This window comes from Microcaecilia unicolor, chromosome 3 (assembly GCF_901765095.1).
Source record: "Microcaecilia unicolor chromosome 3, aMicUni1.1, whole genome shotgun sequence".
NCBI lineage: Eukaryota > Metazoa > Chordata > Amphibia > Gymnophiona > Siphonopidae > Microcaecilia > Microcaecilia unicolor.
The window spans coordinates 384,774,863-384,800,090 of record NC_044033.1 but is presented as its reverse complement, the minus strand read 5'-3'; the positions used below and the strand labels follow the sequence as shown (position 1 = coordinate 384,800,090).

The 25,228-nt window shown below is 44.3% G+C and overlaps 1 protein-coding gene across 1 annotated transcript in view; it reads right to left on the bottom strand.

The window, feature by feature from the left end:
* SLC35F6 (solute carrier family 35 member F6) overlaps positions 1–23,417 on the bottom strand; it is a 63,597-nt gene extending 40,180 nt beyond the window's left edge. Inside the window, exon 1 of the mRNA XM_030198661.1 lies at positions 23,222–23,417. Within this exon, the coding sequence (XP_030054521.1) occupies positions 23,222–23,298 (77 nt within the window). The 5' untranslated portion in view covers positions 23,299–23,417. The remainder of the gene's footprint in view (positions 1–23,221) is intronic.
* Between the last annotated feature and the right edge of the window lie 1,811 nt (positions 23,418–25,228).

Genomic DNA, 25,228 nt, shown 5'->3' with positions numbered 1-25,228 from the left:
TTTCCAGGCACTGCGCCAGCTGGGTCCTACGAACCCTCGCTCGCCTACTAGCTATCTGTATAAAGTAACCTCTTGAGACTGCTTTCATAGCATCCCACACCACACTGAGGGGGGGGCCCGATTCCATATTCAACTCCAGGTACTCTTTCAGGACCTTCCTACATCCCTCCACCACCTCCCCCTCCAATAATAGGTCTGTGTTAAGTGTCCATCTTTGGCTTTTAACCTCTGCTTTAATAGTCGGTAGGGCCACCCAGACTGGGGCATGATCTGAGATTGTTATACTGCCAATTTCTGCTCTCGGGCCCCTCTCTGCTAGTGTAACGTCCAGGAAGATGTGGTCGATTCGAGAGTATGACTTGTGTACAGGAGAGAAAAAAGTATAGTCCTTCGTTGTCATATGACTCAATCTCCAAACATCCAGGGTACCCAGTGAGTGGACCAAGGACCCCAAAGCCAAAGAATCTCTAGATATCGGGTGTTGAGGTTTCCCAGATCTGTCCAACCCAGGGTCCATAACTTCATTAAAGTCACCCCCCATAATCAAGGCACCCCTGGTAAACGTGGCGAGTGTATTTTTCACCTTAGTGTAAAAAGTTCCCTGGTGGTCATTAGGGGCATAAATCGAGGCTAGTGTGAGATCTACCTGATCCAGAACTATTTGTAAAAGCAAAAAACGCCCACCCGGATCGCGTCTGATTTTCTTTATTTGGGCCGAGATTGTTTTGTGAAACAGAACTGCCACCCCACGTTTTCTGGAATCATCGGCAGAGGAAGCGAAGAAGGCGCTTGGGTATTCTGGGTTAGATAACAGCCTCTCATGTGCCCTGCGGAAATGAGTCTCCTGTAATAGTACAATATGCGGCCTAAGCAAGTGCATCTCTTTGAAAAACTTCTGCCTTTTCTGAGGCATATTTAGCCCCTTGACATTATATGATAAGATTTTTAAGTCTGTATTCATTCCTGAGATGTTACATCAATTATTTTACCCCCACTAGGTGGGGTCCCTCCACTCCATGTCTTTGTGCTATCATGAACCAGTTGTGCTCCCATCCATTCCTAACCCTCCCCCCCCCCCTTGATGACCCTCCCCCTACCCATATCCACCCCATCCCCCCCTGTTTAACACCAACTAGAGGGATCAAGTCCCTATAGTGGGAAGCGAGGAAATAACACACCCGCATCCAGGCAACCCAGCCCCCTCTCCCCCCCGAGTTCCTATGTCATCACCAAAGTCATAGACCCAACTCGAGCAACCATGGTCACCCGTTCACTTGCTTGGGCCCTGCCCATTATCCATCACATTACACTTCCCCTCCTCTTAATTTCTTATAACTATGCAGCTTTATACACATTATACCCCACATCCATAGTTACAATTTCCTCTATTAGCTATAAAATTAATATTCAACTATGCTTAAGATAGCAGTAATAAACAGAGTACATTGCATTTTCAAACTTGAGACAGAGAGTATTATCAGTAACTCTCTACAACGTTACCAACCAGGAGAACAATTTCAGCCAATTGTCTTCTGACCAAGTTCAGGTTTCTTCCACAGCCACTTTTCTTTTTGGAATATTCCTTTTAGGAGTGGCAGGTATCCTTTGCCATTTTTGAAGCTTTGTCTTCGTGGCTGGGGCCAAGGCGCCTGGTGGTTTGATTGTCTGTACCAGGCCTGCCCCATGCAGGGATTTCCAAGCTTCTGTCATCGATGTAACTCTCATCTTGGCACCCTGAAGTGAGTAAATCAGGGAAAAAGGGAAGCCCCATCTATATGCAATCTGCTCCTTGGCCAAAATGTCCAAAACTGGTTTCATCAAGCGTCTTTGTTGCAGGGTGAACTGTGATAAATCTTGATAAACAGATATATGGGCCCCGCCATATTCCAAGTTGGGCCGTTTCCTGGCGCAGTTGAGCAATTGTTCCTTTGTTTCATACCTATGGAACCGGGTGATAATATCCCGTGCTCTATTTTCCTGCCGCTGACCCAGGGATCTATGCGCTCTATCGATCTCAATCTTTGTCCCTGCAGCTTCGGCCCCCAGCAAACTGGCACACAATGTCTGTACAATTTGAATAACATCCTCTGTCTCCCCGCCTTCAGGGACTCCGCGGAATCTAAGGTTATTTCTCCTTCCCCTATTTTCAAGATCATCAAGTTTATAGGTTAGATCTACTTGCTTTTGATCTAGGGTTTGGAGATTGGTCTCAAGAGTTTGTATGGATTCAGAGTGTTCTTCCAGCTTAGTTTCTACCTCCTCAACTCTGTTCCCCAGCTCGCGGAGATCGGAGCTCAGCGACTCCATTCTATCCAGAATCTCATCTTTCGATTTGTTTATATCGGCTTGTATGCCGCTCAAGATCTGGCGAAGTTCGCCTGAAATTCCTTTTTTAATATGCGGTTTCCGTGATTCCGCTAATGAAAGCGCCGAGTCAGAGTCGGAGGGGGAGACCGGCGCCATTACCTCGTGGCGCTTCGCGGTTTTGGCCGGTCCGCCGCCAGCTGACTTCTCCTGCTCTTTAGCTCGCGCCGAAGACGCCTTACTCATCCTGTTATCAATAAGGAGCAGCGGGGAACACTGCAGGCAGTTCCAAAGAGGTTGGTGATGGCTTTTTATAGCTTTTGTAAGTTTCGAGGAACGGGAGCTAGAACGCTAGGCAGCCATCTGCTTCAGTGACGTCACTTCCTCCTCAGGACTGCTGTTGCTTTTGAGAAAAACGTGGCTTTTGAAAATTGCCTACCCTCCTGGGTCTATATGGTTTTGTATCTTTAAAGCGCGGACGAAAAGATTTCGCCTGGGATTTAGACTTGTCTTCCGGCAAGCGACCTTTAGAGTTCTCAAGGTCTTTAACAATCTGAGCCAATTCCTGACCAAACAGGAGTTTCCCCTTAAAGGGAAGCAGGGCCAATCTGGACTTAGAAGGCAGATCAGCAGCCCAATGCTTTAACCAGATCCAAAGTCGAGCAGAAACTGCCAATGACACTCCTTTAGCAGAAGTACGGAGAATATCGTATAAAAGGTCCGCCAAATAAGCCAACCCGGACTCCAAAATCGGAAGAACATCCATTAACTCCTCTGGCGAAGATGCCTTTTGAACCCAAGACAGACAAACTCTGGCCACATATGAGCCGCAGACCGAGGCCTGTAACGTCAAGGCTGCAAATGAAGCTTTAACCGCAGTTTCAAGCTTCTTCTCCTGCGGATCTCTTAGAGCTGCGCTTCCCTCTATGGGCAATGCGGTCTTCTTTGCCACTGCCGAGATCAGAGAATCTACCACCGGGAGACACAAGGAATCCAAATCTTCCTGCCTCAAGGGACAAAGTTTGGCCATTGCTCGAGCCACACGAAGACTGGCCTCTGGGGAATCCCATTGAGCTTGAATTAGCACCTGCATTGCCTCATGAATATAAAAAGCTTTCGAGGGTGCTCTAGTTCCAGACATAATGGAAGAGCTTACCGCGGGTGGGACTGCAGATTCTGGGGTAGACAAATTCAGCACTTGCAATGCCTGAATAATGAAAGGAATGAGCTCTTCCCTTCTAAATAGTCGTGCTGCGGTGGGGTCATCCCCCTCACCTGCAGGCAACTCCCCCTCTTCCAGCAAATCTGTTAAGGATTCCCCTGAACCTGGGACCCCATCCGAATCTGAATGTTCGGAATCGACCCCCCTGGGATCCTCTAAATGAAAACGGGACCTCTTAGCCGGCCTCTGAGACAACTCAGAATAGGAGGGAACGGGGCTATCCAAAATGGCCGCCGACTGACCCTCTCCCTCTGAACGCATCAAAAAGGCTTTGCATGAGAAGCACAAACTCTGGAGAAAAGCCCATATTCGCTCTATCCGGGAGAGAAGAACCCAATTCGTTACGTTCGGATACGTTCCCAGCTGATCCAGCCACTGCAAAATCCCGAGAAGGCGGCAGTAAATCGAAAATGGCGCCAGCGGAGACACGCGCTGCACTTGACAGATTTTCCCGCCAAACAAGACTCGCTGCCCTGAGACGGTTCGCCGCTCGACCCACAGTCTCCCTGTTCCGAAACCGGTTTCCCCACTGCGGAACAAGCATTGCAGGCTCCAGACACCAATCTCCGTGCCCCGCAGCGCGAACAGCGCTTAACCGCTTCAGACGGAACAGACATGGCGCCCCAACAAAAAAAACTCCTACCTTCGCTTCAGCACAGCCCTGCTCACGTTCCCAGCATGAACGGAGAAAGCTTTCAAGACAAATTAAGTCACACACAGGTGAAGAGGAAGCTGTGCCTGCAGAAACTTTGTCAGTTTTTTTTTTTTTTTTTTTAAAAGAGGCAGGAGAGGAATACAGTGAAAATCCTCCAAACAGGCTGACAGGGGGAGAAGGGTAGGGACCTGGCACCACCAGGTGTATCCCAGAATGTGCTCCGGCACCTCAACCCCAACTAAGGCTCAACACACCCAAGGGAACGGGATAGGAGCCTCAGACTACAGAGCTGCACGTTATGCACCCTTCTACCTGCTACATAGAGAGAATACTGAAGTTAGATTGGCTGCACATGCCCTCTTGTGGCGAACTTCGGAGTTCTCTCTATCTAACCTGCTAGAGGAGGGACATAACCCACAAGTCTCTGGATTGATCTGGAATAACAGCTTATGGAATAACAGCTTATGGTCCAAAATATATTCAATGATACAAAAACTGTAAACAGACATACACTGTGAATATATTACTATAAAAGTCTTCAGTGTAACCCCCCCCCAAAAAAAAAAAAAAAAAAAAAATTTAAAATGATAATCAATTTTAAAGATCAGCTAAGAAGGATAATAGCCAGCCACCAATAGAGTAAAATGTCTACAGATAAAAAGGCAGTAGAAGTATGCACAATCTAGAAGCAACATACCTAATTTTATGAAGGCTGTTTTGCGCAAATCGCTACATACCAGAGGCGGTATTTAACAAATTATAGTTGAAAAGAGCATGGCTGCGTTTGTTCACCAGCAGCCCTGGCTAGTCCAAAGGAAGGAAAGAATTAAAATATTTTAAAAAGGTAAATAAGAAACCAAAAGGTCACTACACATTTTTAGTTGCAATATTCCATGCTGAATATGTAGCCACTGCCATTCAGGGTTTTCTGATTTCTAGGGTACACATAGACAAACAAGACAGATGAACTGTCAACAACAGGCACCCTCCAGCAAAAGTTGCCAAAATAAACAGCATACACTTATTCCTTCTATCTTTTCCTCCTCCACAACCGTTCTAAAGTAAGACCTGATCAAGATACATTGCATTCATGTCAGGAAAACAGCCACATTTTTGATGTGTGACAGCAGCACTTTGATTTGACTGAAGCATAGCTGAAATGTTCTACAGTAAGGAAAATAAATGGCATAAGGGGAGCTTAAGGATGGTGGATACAATTATGCATATAAGTCCAGGGGGAAAAAATCTCAGTACATAAGCACATAAGTAATGCCACACTGGGAAAAAACCAAGGGTCCATCGAGCCCAGCATCCTGTCCACGACAGCGGCCAATCCAGGCCAAGTGCACCTGGCGAGCTTCCCAAACGTACAAACATTCAGTAGCAAACCTTTTCTCTTCCTTCTAATGCTGATTGGTTGAATCTGATTTATTAAATAAGGTGAAACTCTTACCTGCTAGTTTCCTTTTCTTGAGTCTTAAGATCAGTCCAGATGAATGAGTTATGCGCACTCTCCACCACTACTAGCAGATAGAGTCAGGGAACACTGACAAATTCTGTTATGTCATCACCAGTATAAGGGCCCTGATCACTAACCCGCATTACAGGCATGTTAGCATTTTTAACGAGCGTTAACCATGCACATGCCTACAATATCCCTATAGACACCTAAATGGTTAGCGTGTGTGCTAATTGTAGGCACATTAAAAACACTAACACACCTTAGTAAACAGGGCCCTAAAGGTGCAGTGCAACCCTGGAACTTGCCAATGTACTATTGTTTTAAGTCAAATTGGCTTAATCATTATTCAAACTTACGGAACATTATAGAACAATTAAATGGTGTCAGCAAATACAGCAACATTACAACTGTATAAATGTAGCAGAGTATGATCCAAAGCCTTACCAGGCTGGTTAGAAGAAAGCCCTATAGCGTCGTTGTATTCTGTACTCTACCCCAGAACCTCAGAGTACAGCCATCCCAGCTCAACCTCGTAAGTGAAGCCTCAGAGTTGTCGTAGCACGGAGCCTTAAAGCGGGGCTGCTCAAATGTTTCAAGTGGAGGTCCAGTCGCTTTGGCTGTCTGAAATCCAGGATACGCAAACTACCACATGCACGTTATGTCTCATGTTTTTGGGGTTTTTAAAAAAATACTTAAATCATATAATCATAATAAAAACATATACCTCCTCTCCGATATCCATAATGATTTAACCGGTTGGCAACAGCCTCTGACCAGTTAAATCGCAGATAGCCGGCTATCTCCGAATATTCAGTGGGAGATAACCGGTTATCTCTGCTGAATATTTGCGGTTAGCGCATAACCAGATGCCAAAATAAGGAACCGGCTATCTCAGGGGCATTCCAGGGGCCGGTCAAAGTTATGCCCCAATATTCAGTGCTGACTGGGCAATGTTAGTGCATAGATAGGACAGCTATTTATTTGGTCCTATCTATATGCACTAGCCGATTCCCGGTTAGTACTGAATATGTGCTAGCTGGACAGTGAAAACCTAGATATTCAATGCCACTTGCTGAAAAGGGCCCAGCATTGAATATCCAGGGTCAGCACCTGTGGTGGGTAATTACTATGCTGCCCATCACCAGCTGAATATTGGGACCATAATCTTTTTTACAAAGAAGAAATTTTTCACAAAATTCCAAAATCTAAATGTTAGTAAAAGAAGGGGGTTACATACCTCAGTGAGAGCAATGAAACCTGTTCTAAAGTTTCAAGTCCACCTGTATTGCTCGCCAGTGAAGATGAGCTTGTGGGACCTGGGGGGAGGGGGGAGAAAGGCAGAGAGAGACAGAAAAATGCTGGACCCAAGGAGAGTGAGTGGGAGGGAGGCCTAATAGTTAGTGCAGTGCTCCGAGAACCAGGAGAACTGGCTGTAAAACTGAATGAGTGGAATAGCATAACCATTAAGGCCTTTAAAAAATTCAGGAAGTTTAAACGAGAGTTGAAAACTTATTTTATACAACTTATTTTTATAGGGTGGCAGAAACGAACAGATTGAAGTAGTTGGACTGAAGCCCAGATTTGTTAATAACTATGTATTTTAGTTTGTTTGAAGTTTTATGTTTGTAAGAACAAATGGTTTTTCTTTTTTTTAATGATTTTATGTACACTATGTTCACTACCGAGAACTTTTGGACTATGAGGTATAGAAATGTTTAAATAAGCAGTGAACTAAGAACCAGAGAAAGAAGGGATTCAAATCCCACCTATCCCACTAATGCTTCTGACCTTGGGCAACTCACTTCACCTTCACAATTTTCCCCAAAAGTTACATTTAGGCACAAAATGTAGACCATAAGCCCTCTCTTGGGCAGGGCCTCATCTATTGTATGTACCCAATTTTGACTCACCTTGAACATGTGTCTGGAAAGGTAGGTGAGTAATCACATGAACATGAGTCTGCGTCTCTAAGGAAGAGCGAGCTGATACTGGTTAGAATGATTGATTATTGTGCAGACAAGGCTAACTGGGTCATGTCCTAGATAATAAACCCTGACTGCAGGTAAACAAACCTGGAAATTACCTAATTGTTAGAGCACCTTATTGCAAAACAGGCAAGTCACGCTGCAGAAGTGACAATAGGAAACACACTGGGGGTGATATTCCAATCCACTTAACCAAGAGGGCCTCTTGCCCAGTTATCTGGTGCTGAGTGGGCCCCAAAGGAAATTCAGTGGCACTTACTTCGATATTAGTATCTGGGTGCTGCTGATTTTTAATGCTGGTACCCAGATAACCAGCTGGGCAAGAAGGACCACATAAAATGTAGTTTTAACTGTCTGCTTAGTTATTTGGACACTGCCACTGAATTTTGGCGCACCTAGGTGACTTCAAGGAGCTGCCCATACCTGGATAAGGGCCCCACAAGGCTTCCCTATTCCCTGCCCGTTCCCCCAACCCCTTCCAACAGTCATAACAGTCTGATCACTAAAAAACAACCTGTTCAAAAAGGCATACCACAATGATCTATCCTAAATTCCAGATAATGAAACTTAAACCAGAACTGGACAAAACTGAACCCTCAATACTTGATTGCTTAAATTTACTCTGTCACCATTGAACTTTAACGCAATACCACTTTATTTCTCATTCCAGAAATGAACTCTATACCTGACTGCTTAAAGTACTCTGTCACTTATGAACTTTAATGCAATACCACTCTGTATTTCTCATTCCGATAATGGCGATCGCCACTACGGCATAATGTAAGCCACATTGAGCCTGCAAATAGGTGGGAAAATGTGGGATACAAATGCAACAAATTAATAAATATTACCACTGAATAGCCCCTCTAACCACTAAAGCAGAAACCAGATATTGTGCGGGCAGTCCAGGGATACAGTGGGCACTTAACCAGATAGGTGTAATATTCAGTCCTTAACTGGTTACGTTAACCAGCCAAATAGTACTGCATAAACAGCAATCTCATCTTTGTCTGGTTTAACTTAACTGGTTAAGGCCTGAATATCAGCACTTATCCAGTTGTGTCAGACATTCACACATACCTGGATATCTCATGCCTATACCCGGAAATCACCCAACATGATTTTGACAGTGGTGGTCAGTGTTAAATGCTGCCCACCACCAGCTGAACATTACCCCCATTACTTTTATTTGACTACCCCCAAAATTAAGACCAGTTTTCAGAAGCCCCTGCTCTCTTGATTAATTAGTTCAACAAAAAGCTTCCATGTTAAATGGGTTTGATGACTTGCATTGTTATCAGACCCAAGTCACAATTAAAAAACCCCGAAAAAAACGCAACTTTGTATTAAAAAAAATTATGCAAAGCTTTCATTTTATATTTACATTAGATTTCAGTTGGCACCTTTTAAAATGCAATTATGCTAGGGTATATCCAGTATGAGTGTTCTCTTTTACTGTTTGTATTTTCATTGATGTACTTATTTATTAGGATGTATTTACTGCCTTTTTGAAGGTAGTGTACAGCAAGAATAAGTCAAACATAAGACAATTACAGAAGCAAAAATATTCAAACAACAATATGAAACAGTGGCGCACCTAGCTTGCTTGCCACCCACCCCCCCCCTGCTCAAGGCACATCATGCCCCCACTCCCCCCAAGTTGTGTCATACCCCCAACCCCCTTCCTCCTAGCTAGGGGGTGCACAGAGCAGTTGCACCACCGTCAGCTCTGCTGGTCCCCTGCTCAGGAACAGGAAGTATCATCAGAGGGTGCAGGGGACCAGTGGAGGCCACAACTGCATGACTGTCCCGTGCACCTCCTTGCTGCCTGCACTCAGGGTGGACCACCCTCACTGCCCCGCCCTTGGTACGCTACTGATACAAAGTATAGAACAGCACAGTGTCAACACAATAAACAATAAAACATTTTCATAGACAGCTTAGAGTATAAGCAAAGATGGAAAGTATAGATAGGTAAGATAGAGTAACAGGAGTAAGAAAATAAGGGGATTAATTTAAAGAAAGATGCACATGAGGTCGGGGTATCAGGCGAGTTCCTACCAGGACAGTTCCCACCCACCGATTCTTGGTTTCTTTGGATACTATATATGAGATGTACTGATTTTTATACAGCAACTTGCTTGGAGCATTTAAGTACATAAAATGTAAATAATCAAAAAGGTCAGCTTATATCAAGTTAGCAGTTATTTTAGTGCCACCTCTCTACCTAGCAGCTCAGGTGCGCTACCAATCCCAACTTTGGGCCCCATATTTTCAGTGCTTCAGCGTAGCTTCTACCACAAAAAGAGGACAGCAGTGGACCACCTTTGGGTCTTCAAGAAATGAAAAATGCATGCATAAAAGAGTCTTAAGGTTTTTGTACGGGTATATAGTGGAGATTGTGTTTGACTATGCCATCATGGACTAGTGTAAAAAATGGCACAATCCCTTTATCCACAAAGAAGCGGGAACACAGCTTAATGTATATCACAGGATATCTGTTAGGGCCAGTTTTTGTTAAATCCCAACAAGGCCCTCCAGTAACAGATCTACAGTACATTTTCAAATCCTTCTTACTTTTTACCTAAAGTAGTGTAATAACTGTACTGTGTGAGACCACTTAAATACGAGGAAATAAAAGTTGAACAGAGAAAAAGGCAATGCCTTTTCACTGGCCTAATAGTTTCCTGACTAGCTCTCAGGAGCTACATTTTCTTTTTTTTCTTGGTCAAAATTAAATGAGCTGCTCAAAGCAAAAATATGATACCATTTGAACATACAAGTGAATCAGATTATTACAATTTCCAGTTTACTTGCAAGTTCACACATTGTCATCTTTTGCTTTGACCTTATGACCATAATTGACCAAACTGCTCCATTCAAACTGCCCTCCTTTTTCCACTGTAGCTTAGATCCACATACAGAGACACTAACACACACAAAAGCAAAACTGATACAAGCACACATGCACAAACGCACAAAGAAGAAGGGTTGGAAAGCATTCCATGAGCCACGCATTGCTTAGACCACACTGCCTAGAAATATGTAAAATCTCTCTGAAGGCAAAAAGCTCTCACTTGAGGCAATGTAGATGAGTATTTACATTAATTAGGTAAAAAACATGAAAGCCATAAAACTTTGACCCATTGGCCTACGAAGGCCGTTCAGCTTCTGGCTATACTAAGTCCTGCGCCAGTCACCTTTCCTCACCATTATAGACACCCATAGAAACAGAGTAAAATGAAGGCAGATAAAGACCATATGGCCTATTCAGTCTGTCCATCCGTGCCATCTATTATCTTCTCTCCCTTAGGAGATCCTATATACTTGTTCTACGTTTTCTTGAATTTAGATAGTCAATGTCTCCACTGGGAAGCCATTCCATGAATTCACCACCTTTTCCATGAAGGTTGATGACTCCCAGATCTACCTCTCCACACCAGAAATCTCAGCAGGAATCCAGGCCAAAGTATCAGCCTGCCTGTCTGACATTGCTGCCTGGATGTCTCAGCGTGATCTGAAACTAAACATGATCAAGACTGAGCTTCTCATCTTTCCCCCTAAACCAACCTCTCCTCCTCCCCCATTCTCTATTTCTGTGGATAACACTCTCATCCTTCCTGTCTCATCAGCTCGTAACCTTGGGGTCATCTTCAACTCCTTTCTCTCCTTCTCTGCACATATTCAACAGACTGCTAAAACCTGTCGTTTCTTTCTCTATAATATCACCAAAATTCGCCCTTCCTTTCTGAGCACACTACCTCCTTTCTGAGCACACTACCAGAACCCTCATCCACACTCTTATCACCTCTCGCTTAGACTATTGCAACTTGCTTCTCACAGGTCTCCCACTTAGCCATCTCTCTCCTCTTCAATCTGTTCAAAATTCTGCTGCACGACTAATATTCCGCCAGTATTGTTATGCTCATATTAGCCCTCTCCTCAAGTCACTTCACTGCCTTCCCATCCGTTCTGCATACAGTTCAAACTCCTCTTATTGACCTATTAAGCATTCACTCTGCAGCTCCTCAGTACCTCTCCACTCTCATCTCTCTCTACATTCCTTCCAGGGAACTCCGTTCATTGGGTAAATCTCTCTTATCTGCACCTTTCTCCTCCACTAACTCCAGACTCCGTTCCTTTTATCTTGCTGCACCATATGCCTGGAATAGACTTCCTCAGCCGGTACGTCAAGCTCCATCTCTGGCCGTCTTCAAATCTAAGCTAAAAACCCACCTTTTTGATGCTGCTTTTAACTCCTAACCCTTATTCACTTTGTTCAGAACCCTTATTTTATCATCTTCACTTTAATATTCCCTTATCTCGTTTGTTCTGTCTGTCCTAATTAGATTGTAAGCTCTGTCGAGCAGGGACGGTCTCTTCATGTTCAAGTGTACAGCGCTGCGTACGTCTAGTAGCGCTTTAGAAATTATAAGTAGTAGTAGAAGGTTACTTTTGAGTATTTCCACTTTCACCTTCATCCCATGCCCACTCAATCCAGAGCTTCCTTTCAACTGAAAGACTCTCCTCCTGTACATTTGTGCTGTATATAGAAAATATAACAAAAAGCCCAAGATGGGGGTACCTTCCCTTATATTAAACATGCTTAAAACTGCTCTCGAAAATGCCAAGGAATAAAAAGAAATATTTAAAAAAAAAATCTTACAATTACTTGCCAATGCAATGGGGGCCACAATGGCTCCGGACATGGAATATTTGTGTGAGGATCATTTTGAGAGAGAATCTCTTTCAGATCATCCTTTTAAAGATGATGTTTTTCTCTTGAAATGATATACAGATGATATTTTGTCATTGTGGTCAGGGGACCATCATAGTCTGCCCGAGACAGGTATTAGCCAAAACACACTGGGCATTTGATCCATGCTAGGCTTCTTTAAATGAAGACTATGATGTTGATTCTGGTTTTAATTAAATGCTATTGTTTTAAAGAATAAAAAAGTAGTTGATATCTGGACAGTATGGGCCCTGTTTACTAAGGTTCACTAGCGTTTTTAGTGCACGCTTATGCTACAGACACCCATAGGAATATATGGATGTCTAGCGTTAGCACTCGATAAAAACGCTAGCGAACCTAACACAGCTCAGTAAACAGGGCCCTATATTTTATAGCGTTTCTTGAATTTGTATACTAATCTATTTATATTTTTTAAGACATGATGTATGGATTATTGTAAAGCCAATTTGATTTGTGTTTTTCTCTCTTTTTAACTGGTAGAGGGAGTAATAAAGAAATTGAACATTTACTATACAAAGACTGTATTAGTTTATTCCTCGGGCTGAATTCCAATGTACAACAGGTTTTGTAGTGACTTGTCTACATACTTGGCGTGCTTTCCATTATAGCAGAAAGTCCAACCTGCAAGAGGAGATGAAAACTTGATCCGTTTGTATAACAGTGAAGATCAGCAGCTTGGTTTCTGGGAATGCAGTGTCAGCACAGGTCACCTTATTTTCCCTTAAAACAAAAGGCTGCTGAATGTTTAGCATGCTACTGTCAAAACAAGTAGACAGCAAAGCCTCATCTCAGTGCTGTGTGTCTTACAATCAGCAACAGGGAATGTTTAGTCAGCAAATGGCAAAAATCAAGCAAGTCTGCCACAACAAAATATGACCACCGCAAAATGTGGTAAACAGAAGCCAAACACCACAGAGGAAGAAAAAAAAAACCAAAAACAAAAATACTCCCTATCAATACAAACAACAAAACAAATGAAGGGATGAAAGAAATCACAGACTATGAGGGGCATAATCGAAAGGGGCGCCCCCAGCAAAGAGGCGGGGAAACCCGTATTATCGAAACAAGATGGGCGTCCGTCTTTCGTTTCGATAATATGGTCGAGGACGCACAAATCACAAAATTTAGGTCGACCTTAGAGATGGTTGTCCCTGATTTTCGGCCATAATGGAAACCGAGGCGGCCCATCTCAAAAACGACCAAATCCAAGCCATTTGGTCGTGGGAGGAGCCAGCATTCGTAGTGCATTGGTCCCCTGACATGCCAAAACACCAACCGGACACCCTAGGGGGCACTGCAGTGGACTTCACAAATTGCTCCCAGGTGCATAGCTCCCTTATCTTGTGTGCTGAGCCCCCCAGAACCCACTCCCCATAACTGTACACCACTACTATAGCCCTAAGGGGAGAAGGGGGGCCCCTACATGTGGGTACAGTGGGTTTTTGGTGGGTTTTGAAGGGCTCACATTTACCAGCACAAGTGTAACAGGTAGGGGGTATGGGCCTGGGTTCCCCTGCCTGAAGTGCACTGCACCCACTAAAACTGCTCCAGGGACCTGCATACTGCTGTGATGGAGCTGGGTATGACATTTGAGGCTGGCATAGAGGCTTGCAAAAATAAAGTTGTTTTTTTTTAGGGTGGGAGGGGGTTGGTGACCACTGGGAGAGTAAGGGGAGGTCATCTGGTCAGTTCATGCACCTTTTTGAGGCTTGGTCGTAAAATAAATGGATCAAGTAAAGTCACCCAATTCTTTTTTCCATTATCGGTCAAGGACGCCCATGTGTTAGGCACGCCCCAGTCCCGCCTTCGCTATGCTTCCGACATGCCCCCGTGAACTTTGGTCATCCCCGCGACAGAAAGCAGTTGAGGGCGCCCAAAATCGGCTTTCAATTATACCGATTTGGTTGACCCTGGGAGAAGGACGCCCATCTTCCGATTTGTGTCGAAAGATGGGTGCCCTTCTCTTTCAAAAATAAGCCTGAATGTGTGCAAAACTTGACATCAAATCACGTTTTAGGGAATTTTTTCAAAAATGAGAACGATATCAGAATAAATCTTAACTTGGTCTTTGGACCTTTTATAGTACACAGGAGTAGCCTAATAGTGCAACAGACTTTGATCCTTGCAACCTGGATTCAATTCCCATTGCAGCTCCTTGTTACCTTGGGCAAGCTACTAACCCCCTTGTGATCTTGGGCAAGCCACATAAAACAAAAAACAAACACCCTTACCTCCCTGTTTACAAAGCCATGCTAGTGGCTGCTGGTGCGGTATTGCCGCGTGGCTTTGTAAACAGGAGGGGGGGGGGGTGCTAGACTGGGAGCCCTCTAGGGACAGACCTGCATATATCCCGATTCTATACAAGTGCACCTAGCGTTCTGCACCAAAATCCAAGCGTATTCTGTAACAACGTGCATAACTTAATTGGCTTAACAAGCCAATCAGCTTTGTTAACAGCACTTAACAAGCACTGACGACACTAACTGGCAATTAGAATTTACACACATAACTCGCTAAGCGTATTCTAAAAGGCCTAAAGTCTAATGTGTGCAGTCAAAAAGGGGCATGGTTATGGGTGGGGAAATGGGCGTTCCAAGATTTACGCTAGAATACGGCCCTCTGCACCTAAATCTACACGCTGGATTTATGCCATATTTTCACTGGTGTAAACGGAGGTACATAGATTTAGGCGCTAGAGTATTAAACTAAGCGTATTTTATATATTGTGCCTAAATCGAAGTGTTGCTTATAGATTACGCTTAGGTGGAAATGTTTACCGTGCGGTATTTCTAGGTGCCATGTATAGAATCTGGCTCATTGTCTGTTATTGCTTCCTCCACTTGTTTTGTTGGAATTGTAACATTGTAGAAGTAGCCGGTTCCAATTTTCAGTAACTTGGCAAACCTTAATTGTTGGAAGATTATTATACTTAGAGGGTGGCGAATGTCTGTCCATATACCCAGGGGCAAAATAACTTCCCCTCTCCTCCATTCCCCCCTCCCCCCACCCCCAACATGGTGATCAGAGACCCAGAGAGCGAGGGCCTTGAAGATAAAGGATCCCATGTGATACCTAAGTTAGGCACGGAGCAGGTGCATTCTATAACCCTGCGCGTACATTTTCAGAGCGCCCACAGCCTGACCATTCCATGCTCCCTTTTTGGCGGCACACATTAGAAGTTACATGCACTTTACAGAATACGCTTAGCAAGTTGTACATGTAAATTCTAATTAATGCTTATCAGCGCTGACTGGCCTGTTAAGTAATTAAATTACTCATGCAAATCCAGCATTCAACCGGATTTGCACTGCAATTTCAGTCACGCTATATAGGATCTGGGGGATAATGGGCTCTGAAAAAAGGCACAGCTGAGTGCTTTAGATGCCACGATGACTGGAAAGAGGGGAAAAAGTTTAGTAAAGTTTAGTAAGATACCTCCTCCCCAGTTTAGTAGAAGTCTAGAGAATAGGTTACAGAATTTACTCAGGGTAACGCTTAAGAAAGATTCTGATGGTTCCTTCAAATACTTGAAGATCACTATTTTGTCTGCAAGACACCGCCTTATTCCTATTAGTAAAGCTAATGCCTCAAACAAGAGTAGCAAACATTATAATTGTGAGTTCAACAAAAACAGTATAGTACAATGCAGCATCCATACCAAAATTCTATAAAATTAGTTTTACATCCATTTTTAGTTTGACTGCTATTTTAATTGTTCCCATTAAGGTCCTTTTTTGCCTACATGTTCTTTAAATCCCCAGCAACAATCACAAATCCAGTCCTTGAGGGAAAAAGAACGGCCCTTTCTAAAGGAATCTAAACATGCACTGTTGAGGTAAATTTGCTTAAGATGGTTCTCACTTAAGAATAGAGTGGGGAAAGAGATTTTCTGAGGTTTACAGTATACTCATGAAACTCCCCCTTTTTGTGTCTGGTAAAGGAGGACCACATTTTCTACTTCTGGAGTTTGGACCATATGAATAATACTACCTCATGCCAAAAGCAACAGAGCCAATGCTGGTGAAGCCTGATGAAATGCAAAGTTCTTTCCAAGATGCAATGATGAGATATGGCATCAAAGCTACATCTGCTGTCAGGCCTAGAGAAGAACCTGCCATTGGTCTCATCTCCATGCAGATGGAAGTCAATGCAAGGCAAATAGCTATGGGGCTGCAACAGCCAGAGTTTTCCAAAGAAGGTCACAATGGCAGAGGTAGCTGGGTGGAGGAATGAGGGTAGTAGCAGAGCTCCCAATTTACCTAGTTCCAGAAGGGAGATTTTAGGCCAGTCCTAGATTTCTGCCAACCTCATCCTGATGGGACTTGCAGCATTGATTTCCATGGGTAGAATCAGAGACTACAAATCCCACACAGGCCCAAAAAATTTCCCTCCTGGAACTGGGTGACTTGGAAGCTCTGTAGTAAGGAAGTCAGAGAGAAATGGGGTGGGGAAGGGTGTGATGAGCATGCTGAGTTGTTCTCAAGGATGTAGGATAGAAAAGGTGTGATTTGGCTGTATATATATTTTGCTACAAAATGTTTTGGGGGTGGACTGACAGTGATTTGGGCCCCCTCTTGCTGCCCCCCAAGCAAGAAAAGTGCTTCTAATCCAAGTGGGAAGGAGAAACTAAGTCCGCACTTACTACCCTGAAACTCCATCTGCCGCAGCATGCCCTTATGGAAGAAGGAAGTTACATCACAAAGAGGGCGGACTGTGGCAGAGAGAAGTTCTGGCGTCAGTGGACCAGGCCTTCGGTTTTGGTGGGGGGTTTGGAGACGGGAGCGTGGAGGGGAGATAAGAAGACATGCTCTGGCCCTGGTGGGGAGAGAGGGAAGTACTGTCCCCCCCCCCCCCCCCAATGCCCTGGACCTCAGGCTCTGCCCAGTTGCCTGGTCAGTCTGTTCCATCTGACCAGGCTTTCAGTGGGGGAGGTGGGGGGTCAGAGAAGGGAGCGTGGAGGGGAGATACGAGGAGGTGCTCTGGCCCTGATGGGGAGAGAGGTAAATACTGACCCCCCCCCCCCCCACACACACACACACACACACACACACTGCCCTGAGCCCTCATGCTCTGCCCAGTTGGCCGAATGGTTAGTCCACCCCTGGTGATGGGGTTAATAACATATAATGGAGGGGAAAATAAATCAAACACACACCTTTCATTTACACTAATACTAGGCTGGCCACTGTCCCCATTTATAAGCAGGGCACTTAAACAGCAGTACTGAACTATGAGCCTTGGAATACCGGAATTTCTGCAAGACAGTGGCCCAACCTAACAACAAAGGCTTAGGGATTCTAGGTCATTTCCTCTCCTTTGATGACACAGCCATTATGTCAGCAAAAACTGCACTTCTATGGTTTAATCCCTGCTAACCTTTTCAATAAGAACTGCTGCTTCAGGTTATTTCGTAAACTAAGTCATGGGATTCTGTGAATACTATGCATGCCTACAAACCACAGGAACTACATTTTTGTGCTGGCTCTGACCAGAATGTATCTGGGAGTCACAGCAGCCTTCCCTTTTTAGAGAGATGAATCACACCACTTACAACCCTGTGGAGAAAGCAAAAACTGAAACTGAATTCTCACTTGAATATTTTTCTCTCTCCTAATCAATTCAGTGCTGATGCAAGATGAACTAGAAAATAAAGCTGTTTCAGTCAATGTGACAGGCCAGGTAGAGAACAGCATGACCAGCCTCCCCTCCCCCAAGTCTGTGTTTAAATATTTTATTGGTTTTGTGACAACGAGAAACAATGTTAAACAATGCAAACTATAGCAAACTGCAAATCTTCAGATACATTAACAGGGGCACATAGAAGAAAAAGGAAGAAAGAAAAAAGAAAAGGAGGATTTATTAAACACACATAGCAATTGATATGTGTGTTTAATAAATCCCCCAAGTCTTGTCCTGAAAGAACCTGGGCAAGAAGAGCTCAGCAGAAAACCTCCTTAACGCATTTCTTTCTTTCCTAAGTTACAATACCATAAAGAGCAGTACTAGAGGAATTCAATATAAATTTGTTTCTGGGTTCTATTGCTTCTTCGTCTCAATTCCTGTTTTGACTCAATATTGCTGTGTTTTTACACCGTATAGCAGGGGTCCTCAAATCCAATCCTCAAGGTTCACAACCCAGCTTGGTTTTCAGGATGTCCACAATGAATATGTATGAGACCTATCTGCATGCAACTGAAGCAGTGAATGCAACTACCTCACATGTATTCATTGTGGACATCCTGAAAATCAGGCTGTGTTGTAGACACCTGCTATACAGTGTGAACTTTTTATAGAAAACCCTCCACTTCTCCAAACATTTCCTTCTCCAAGCCTCCCCCCCTCAGTTATTTACACATTTCTTTACATACATCGGGGGGGGGGGGGGGGGGGGGGGGGCAATATATGCAGCATCCTGAGGAGGCCCAGCACATCACAGTACATATCTTCAGCTTCAAGACAGCGGAAGTGAATAACTAGGAAGAACTCTGAAAACTTTAAGAACAAATATTACCTCTGAAATTAAGTAAAAAGGACATCATTCAATACATTACATGCTCTTTGATATCTCCCTATCGCCTTTACTTTTGCTGTTTTGTTTTGATTTTCCGTGGAGGCTCCTCCTGTCTTTTTGGATTAGTACTGCAGCTTAAACACATCAGTCCAACAGCAATTCACAGTTCACCCTGTGAAACAGTTGTCACCACAGATCAGCCATACAACAAACGAAAGTGCAACCTAGGTTTTTACGCATATAGGACCAGATTCAGTAAATGGAGCTCAAATTTGGGCAATGGAAAAAATTGGTGTACAGCGTTATGCTATAAAGGGCTCTCTGAGTTGAGCGCTATTTATAGAGCAGCGCTTAGAGCCCAAAAGGTTGCCGGTATTAACGCCTGCTGTAAATGCCGGGGCGCAACTCTTGGAATTTGGGTGCAGGAATGGCGCTGTTCTGTAATGTCTTATGCAATTGTCTGGAACGTCCCTACCCCACCCCCCTTTTGAGTCATGCACTAGGGGATTTAGAAGCGCAGCTGTTATAGAATGGAACACAAGAAGAGGTACATGCAAAAAATAATTACTGCCAATTAACTGCAATAACTGATTGCCAATATCAATTTATTGCTAGTTAATGGCTTGTTAGCTAATTAATTTGCATGTGCATCTTCAATCAGCACCCAAATCTGGGCACCATATATAGAATATGGGGGACATTTTCAAGTTAAAATAAATGAAGCGAGATTGGCCCAGTTTCATTCTCAATCAGATGTCTCACATATTTTATACTCTATATGAACATTACTTCTTATAGCACTGGATAGTTCAACTGTACACTGCCTTGAGTGAATTCCTTCAAAAAGGAAGTAAATAAATTCTAATAAATAAATAAGATGGCACCTTACCACCTGACAGGACCTAATTTAATAACTGTTTGTTTCACTCTTGAGAAGGTTTATTATTATTTTTTTTTTAATTGTTGCCCATTCTTGTCCCAGTTTACTAACTGTGCTAGCGGCTGATGGTGCGGTAATGCCGACACAGCCCATCATTTGCAGATAGATATCATTGTTAACGTGGAAGTAGTTGTGAGTTAAAATGAATTTGATTAATTTTGTAATAGTTTCTGGTGAGTATCGATGGTCCAGTGTGGATTTTTTTAGGAGTCTTCCACATGCAGCTATGCCATCCGCATGTGGAATGTTGCTGTATAGTGATTCTACATCCATCGTGACCAGAAGGGTGTTAGGTGGTAGTTGCTTGATATTTTTCAATTTATTCAGAAAGTCTGTGGTGTCTTGTATGAAGCTGTTAGTTTTGTGTACGAGAGGTTTCAGAATTCCCTCTATGAATCCAGATATTTCTTCCGTGAGTGTGCCAATACCTGATATGATTGGTCTGCCAGGGTTTCCCGGTTTGTGGATCTTGGGTAGCATGTAGAATGAGCCCACAGCAGGTTGGTTTGGTATGAGTTTCTTCAGGTGAGGTTGCGCTTGTGTAGGAAATGTTTTGATAAGGTCTTTCAGCTGTTTTGTGTAATCCTGTGTGGGGTCCTCAGTTAGTTTCCTGTAGTATTTATTGTCCGAGAGCTGTCTGTGCCCCTCTTCAATGTATTTTTGTATGTCCATAACTACCACTGCGCCTCCTTTGTCTGCGGGTTTGATGATAATGCGTTCGTTAGTTTGTAGGGTTCTTATGGCCGGTGGGGTAAGATTGTACAGGATTCTCTTTTGTTTGTTGGAAAGTTGGGATTTCACCCTATGTCTGAAACTTTCTATGTAATTATCCAGCTTGTAGTTTTGTCCCTCCTGTGGGGTGAAATAGGTGTTCTTTTGTTTAAGACTGTACTCCGGTCTGTTTGACTCACATTTTAACTCACAACTACTTCCGCTTTAACAATGATATCTATCTGCAAATAATGGGCACTGCGATGGGCACCAGGACAGCACCCCAATATGCCAACCTTTTTATGGCTGAGCTGGAAGAGACATTTCCGAATACACACCAGACCAAACCTCTAAAATACTACCGGTACATCGATCACATTTTTATGATTTGGATGGAGGGTGAAGAAACTCTGAAACAATTTTATTCTGCCTTCAATACATACCATCCTACAATCAGATTCAAAATTGACTACTCCCCAGAAAAAGTCAATTTTTTGGACACCACGGTCTCAATCAGTGATGGCTGTATACAAACATCTATATACAAGAAACCCACAGACAGATGCAGCTACTTCCACAACTCCAGCTTCCATCCTTCACATACAAAAAGATCCATCATTTACAGCCAAGCCACAAGATACCACCGTATCTGCTCTGACCCAGGGGACAGAGACAGACACCTTAAAAGCCTGAGTGCATCCTTCAAACAGAAAGGCTACAACCCCAAAATAATCTCCAAGAATATTGCCTCCTCCCTCAAAACACCCAGGGAGAATCTGCTACAGTACAAGGAGAAAAAATCCACAGACAGAATTCTCCTTGAAGTGACATACAATCCAGAGCTGGAAAAACTGAGGAAAATCATAAGAGATTTACAACCTATACTCCAGGAGGATGAATTACTGAAAGAGATATTCCCATCCCCACCAGTACTGGCCTTCCGACAACCACCCAACTTAAAACACAAGCTAATCAGAAGTAAACTTCCATCACAGACTGAAAAGGAACAGAAGGGCACACGTTCCTGTAATTTATCCAGTTGCAAACTATGCCAAAATATTTCACAGGACCCCACAGTTACCCACAAAGGAAAGATATTCAACATAAAGGGATCTTTCACTTGCTCATCTTCCAATGTGGTATATATCATTCAGTGTAAAAAATGTAACGAAGGATGCTATATTGGAGAAACAGGCCAGATGCTTAAGACAAGATTCAATTTACATAGACATCACATAAACAATACAGCCAGTAGGGCCCCCCAGTGGTGTAGCTAAGTGGGGCCTGAGGGGGCCGGGGTCCCCGCAGATTCACCCCAGGACCCCGCTCCCGGCAAACCCGCCCCCGCTGCCGCCTACCTTTACTTTTGCTGGCGTGGGATCCCACTCCCCGCCAGCCGACGTCTTCTCAGTCCTTCCTGCTCTTCAATTTGTTTGCTGACGTCCTGCACGTAATTGTACGTGCAGGACGTCAGACTCAGAGAACAGTTCTGTTCTCTGAGTCTGACGTCCTGCACGTACAATGTGCAGGACGTCAGCAAACAAATTGAAGAGCATGAAGCGACTGAGAAGAAGACGTCAGCTGGCGGGGAGTGGGATCCCCCGCCAGCAAAAGTAAAGGTAGGCTGCAGCAGCGGTGGGTTCGCGGCGGGAGGGGGGGGGCGGCAATGTCGGCGGTGGGGGGGGCGGCGCCAGGGGGAGGGCTAAAATGTGCCCCTCCCCCGGGCTCTGGACCCCTCCCCCATGGAAGGCTGGCTACGCCCCTGGGGCCCCCACCCCGGTGGGACAGCACTTCACAGAACCAGGACACTGTATCAGTGATTTCACAGTGAGAATACTGAAAGGTAACTTTAAAACCATACAAGAACGTAAGACCTTTGAAGTCAGAATGATTGAATATTTTAACACCCAACAGAAAGGACTTAACATGGATCTGGGGTTCCTAGCCCATTATAAACCATAAAGCTGTATGTCTCTGTTGATCACCCCACCCCTCACCTATCCACACCCATCCTGTTAGAATATCAATGATATGCTTTGATGTCCCCATGCATACCTCCGACCCACCCCCATCCTCCCACCCTGTCAGACTGTCATAGTAATGCTTGAATGTTTTCACTTATATACACTGTCAGCTAGCACATTTGCTTATTTCCGTTCTGTCGAAGAAGGGCAACCTTCGAAAGCTAATCAAGAAATGTATTAAGTTATGTCCAATAAAAAAGGTATCATCTTATTTTCTTTTCCATGTTTTATTTTGTTTGATTTCTATTGATAACCTTAAGAAAGAGGAAGAAAGTAAATGAAATATAAATACTTAGAGGTAGCGGAGAGGGGACAGGGCTTACGTCACCTGGCGACGGGGGAGCAACACTGAGGCTGCGCAGTGTGTGAGGGGCGCGAGACCACCTCAGAGACTGATCACGTGGCCGGTGTGGAAATGGAACACAACCACAGAGACCTGTCATAATCTGAGAGCGAGAGGGGGCAGATAGGGGAAGGGTCGGCGCGGGTCTGTCATCTAATTCCTGCGAATTACCGTGACTCCCCCCCTCTCCCAACTACTGCTACCGGATCAAAGCACCCCCCCCCCCCTTCTCCCTTCTTCTGGCGAAGTCGCCCCGCCACCTCGCACGCTGTCTGGTTCTGTCTTACACTCAAACACACGGCACTTACTTGGCGGACAGGGTATTGATGGAACCAGTAACAAGCATCAGTCCCGCCAGAAAGAGCTGATAGTTGGTCCAGGCCATGGCTCGGAGTCTGGCTTGCTACCTCCCGCCACCGCTGTTCTATGCAAGAACACGAGTACCGCCTAATTTCCTGCACCAGCTTCTCGGCGTTGGCTGTAACTTGATACGGGATCTCATCATCTCACGTGACTTGTAGTCAGCGGCGAGAGCGCGTGGGAAGAGGAGGAGCGCGCCGGAGCCTGATTGTGTAATATCTGAGCGTGACCTGACCTGCTGTAGTGCTGTTGTGTAGCTGGGAAGTCACACAGCAATACTGCATATATGAAGAGGCAGACATTTATGGCCAAAATTTGCTGTGGAAAAGGATAAACTATACGAAACACCTCTGTTAGGTTAATTTTTTCAAGTTGTTAGAGAATCACACACCTCATCAGAAACTGTCCTGGCTATACACATGGACAGGAGAATCATTTTAAAATGTATTTGCATTCGCCATTTCGAAGCTGCAACAAATCCATTTTTCCCCTTCCAAGAAAAATCAGTTCTATTCGTAGTTCTTTTGCCTATCAAGCAGTAAAAATTTGGAAGGATCTACAATTTCTTTGCATTCACCGTGTCGAAGCTTCAACAATTCCATTTTTTCCTCTTCCAAAAAAGCGGGAGAAAAAAATCAGTTCTATCATTCGTAGTTCTTTTGCCGATCAAGCAGTAAAAATTTGGAAGGATCTACCAAGACATTTACAATGCATCTCATTATTATATCTTTCATAAATCTGTGAAAACTTTTTTGTTTCATAATTTTGTTTTAAAGTGCGTGTATAATTGTTTTTTATTTCATAAGTTTTTTTTATAGAGATTGTATAATTTTATTTATATTGTAATTCCTAGAGGTTTTCTAGCTTTTTTATTGTAATCTGCATAAAACTATGCCGGTGTTATATGAGCACAAGTTAAAGAGACATGATTTCTGTCACTTACACCTCATGTACTGCCCTGTATGAGCCTCTGGTGGCAGGGCCGTGCCTAGGGTCTCTGGCGCCCCCCTGCAGACTATCAGTTGGCGGCGGAGCCCCCCCCCCCCCCCCCCCCCCCCCCCCGTGAAAATGAGCGCTCACCACTTGCCACACTGACAGGAATTGTCAGCAATATTCTTAGAAACAAACTGCTATACATTGCAAAATAAGGTAGCAGATGTAAATTCTCAAAGTGGACATATTCCAAACACTAAAATGAAAATAAAATGATTTTTTTCTACCTTTGTTGTCTGGTGACTTTCTTTTTCTGATCATGCTGGCCCAGTATCTGATTCTGCTGCTATCTGTCCTCTTGACTCCGTTTCCAGGGCTTCCTTTCCATTTATTTCTTTCCGTTCCTCCTTCCTTCTTCATTTCTGGTCCTCAGTTTCTGCCTATTTTCTTCATCCATGTACAGTTTTTCTCCTCTCTCCCTTTTCCCTCATTTCATCTCCTTCATCTCTCTTCCCTCCCCTCTATGTCCAGCAATTTCTCCTCTCTCCCTGAGCCCTGCCCTCCCAATCCATGCCCATCCATGCTCCTCTGTCACCTGCCCCCTCCATTCATCCCTATCCAGCAATTCCCCTCTCTCCCTGAGTCCTGCAATCCATAACTATCCATGCCCATCTGTCCCCTCCATTCATCCCTATCCAGCAATTCCCCTCTCTCCCTGAGCCCTGCCCTCCCAATCCATGCCCATCCATGCTCCTCTGTCCCCTGCCCCCTCCATTCATCCCTTTCCAGCAATTCCCCTCTCTCCCTGAGCCCTGCCCTCCCATCCATGCTCCTCTGTGCCCTCCATTCATCCCTAATTCCCTATCCAGCAATTCCCCTCTCTCCCTGAGCCCTGCCCCTCCCATCCATGCTCCTCTGTCACCCTTCATTAATCCCTATCCAGCAATTCCCCTTCCATGACCCCACCACCTCGCATCCATGCTCCTCTCTCCTCTGTCCTCCCGCTCCCATCATGTCCCAGT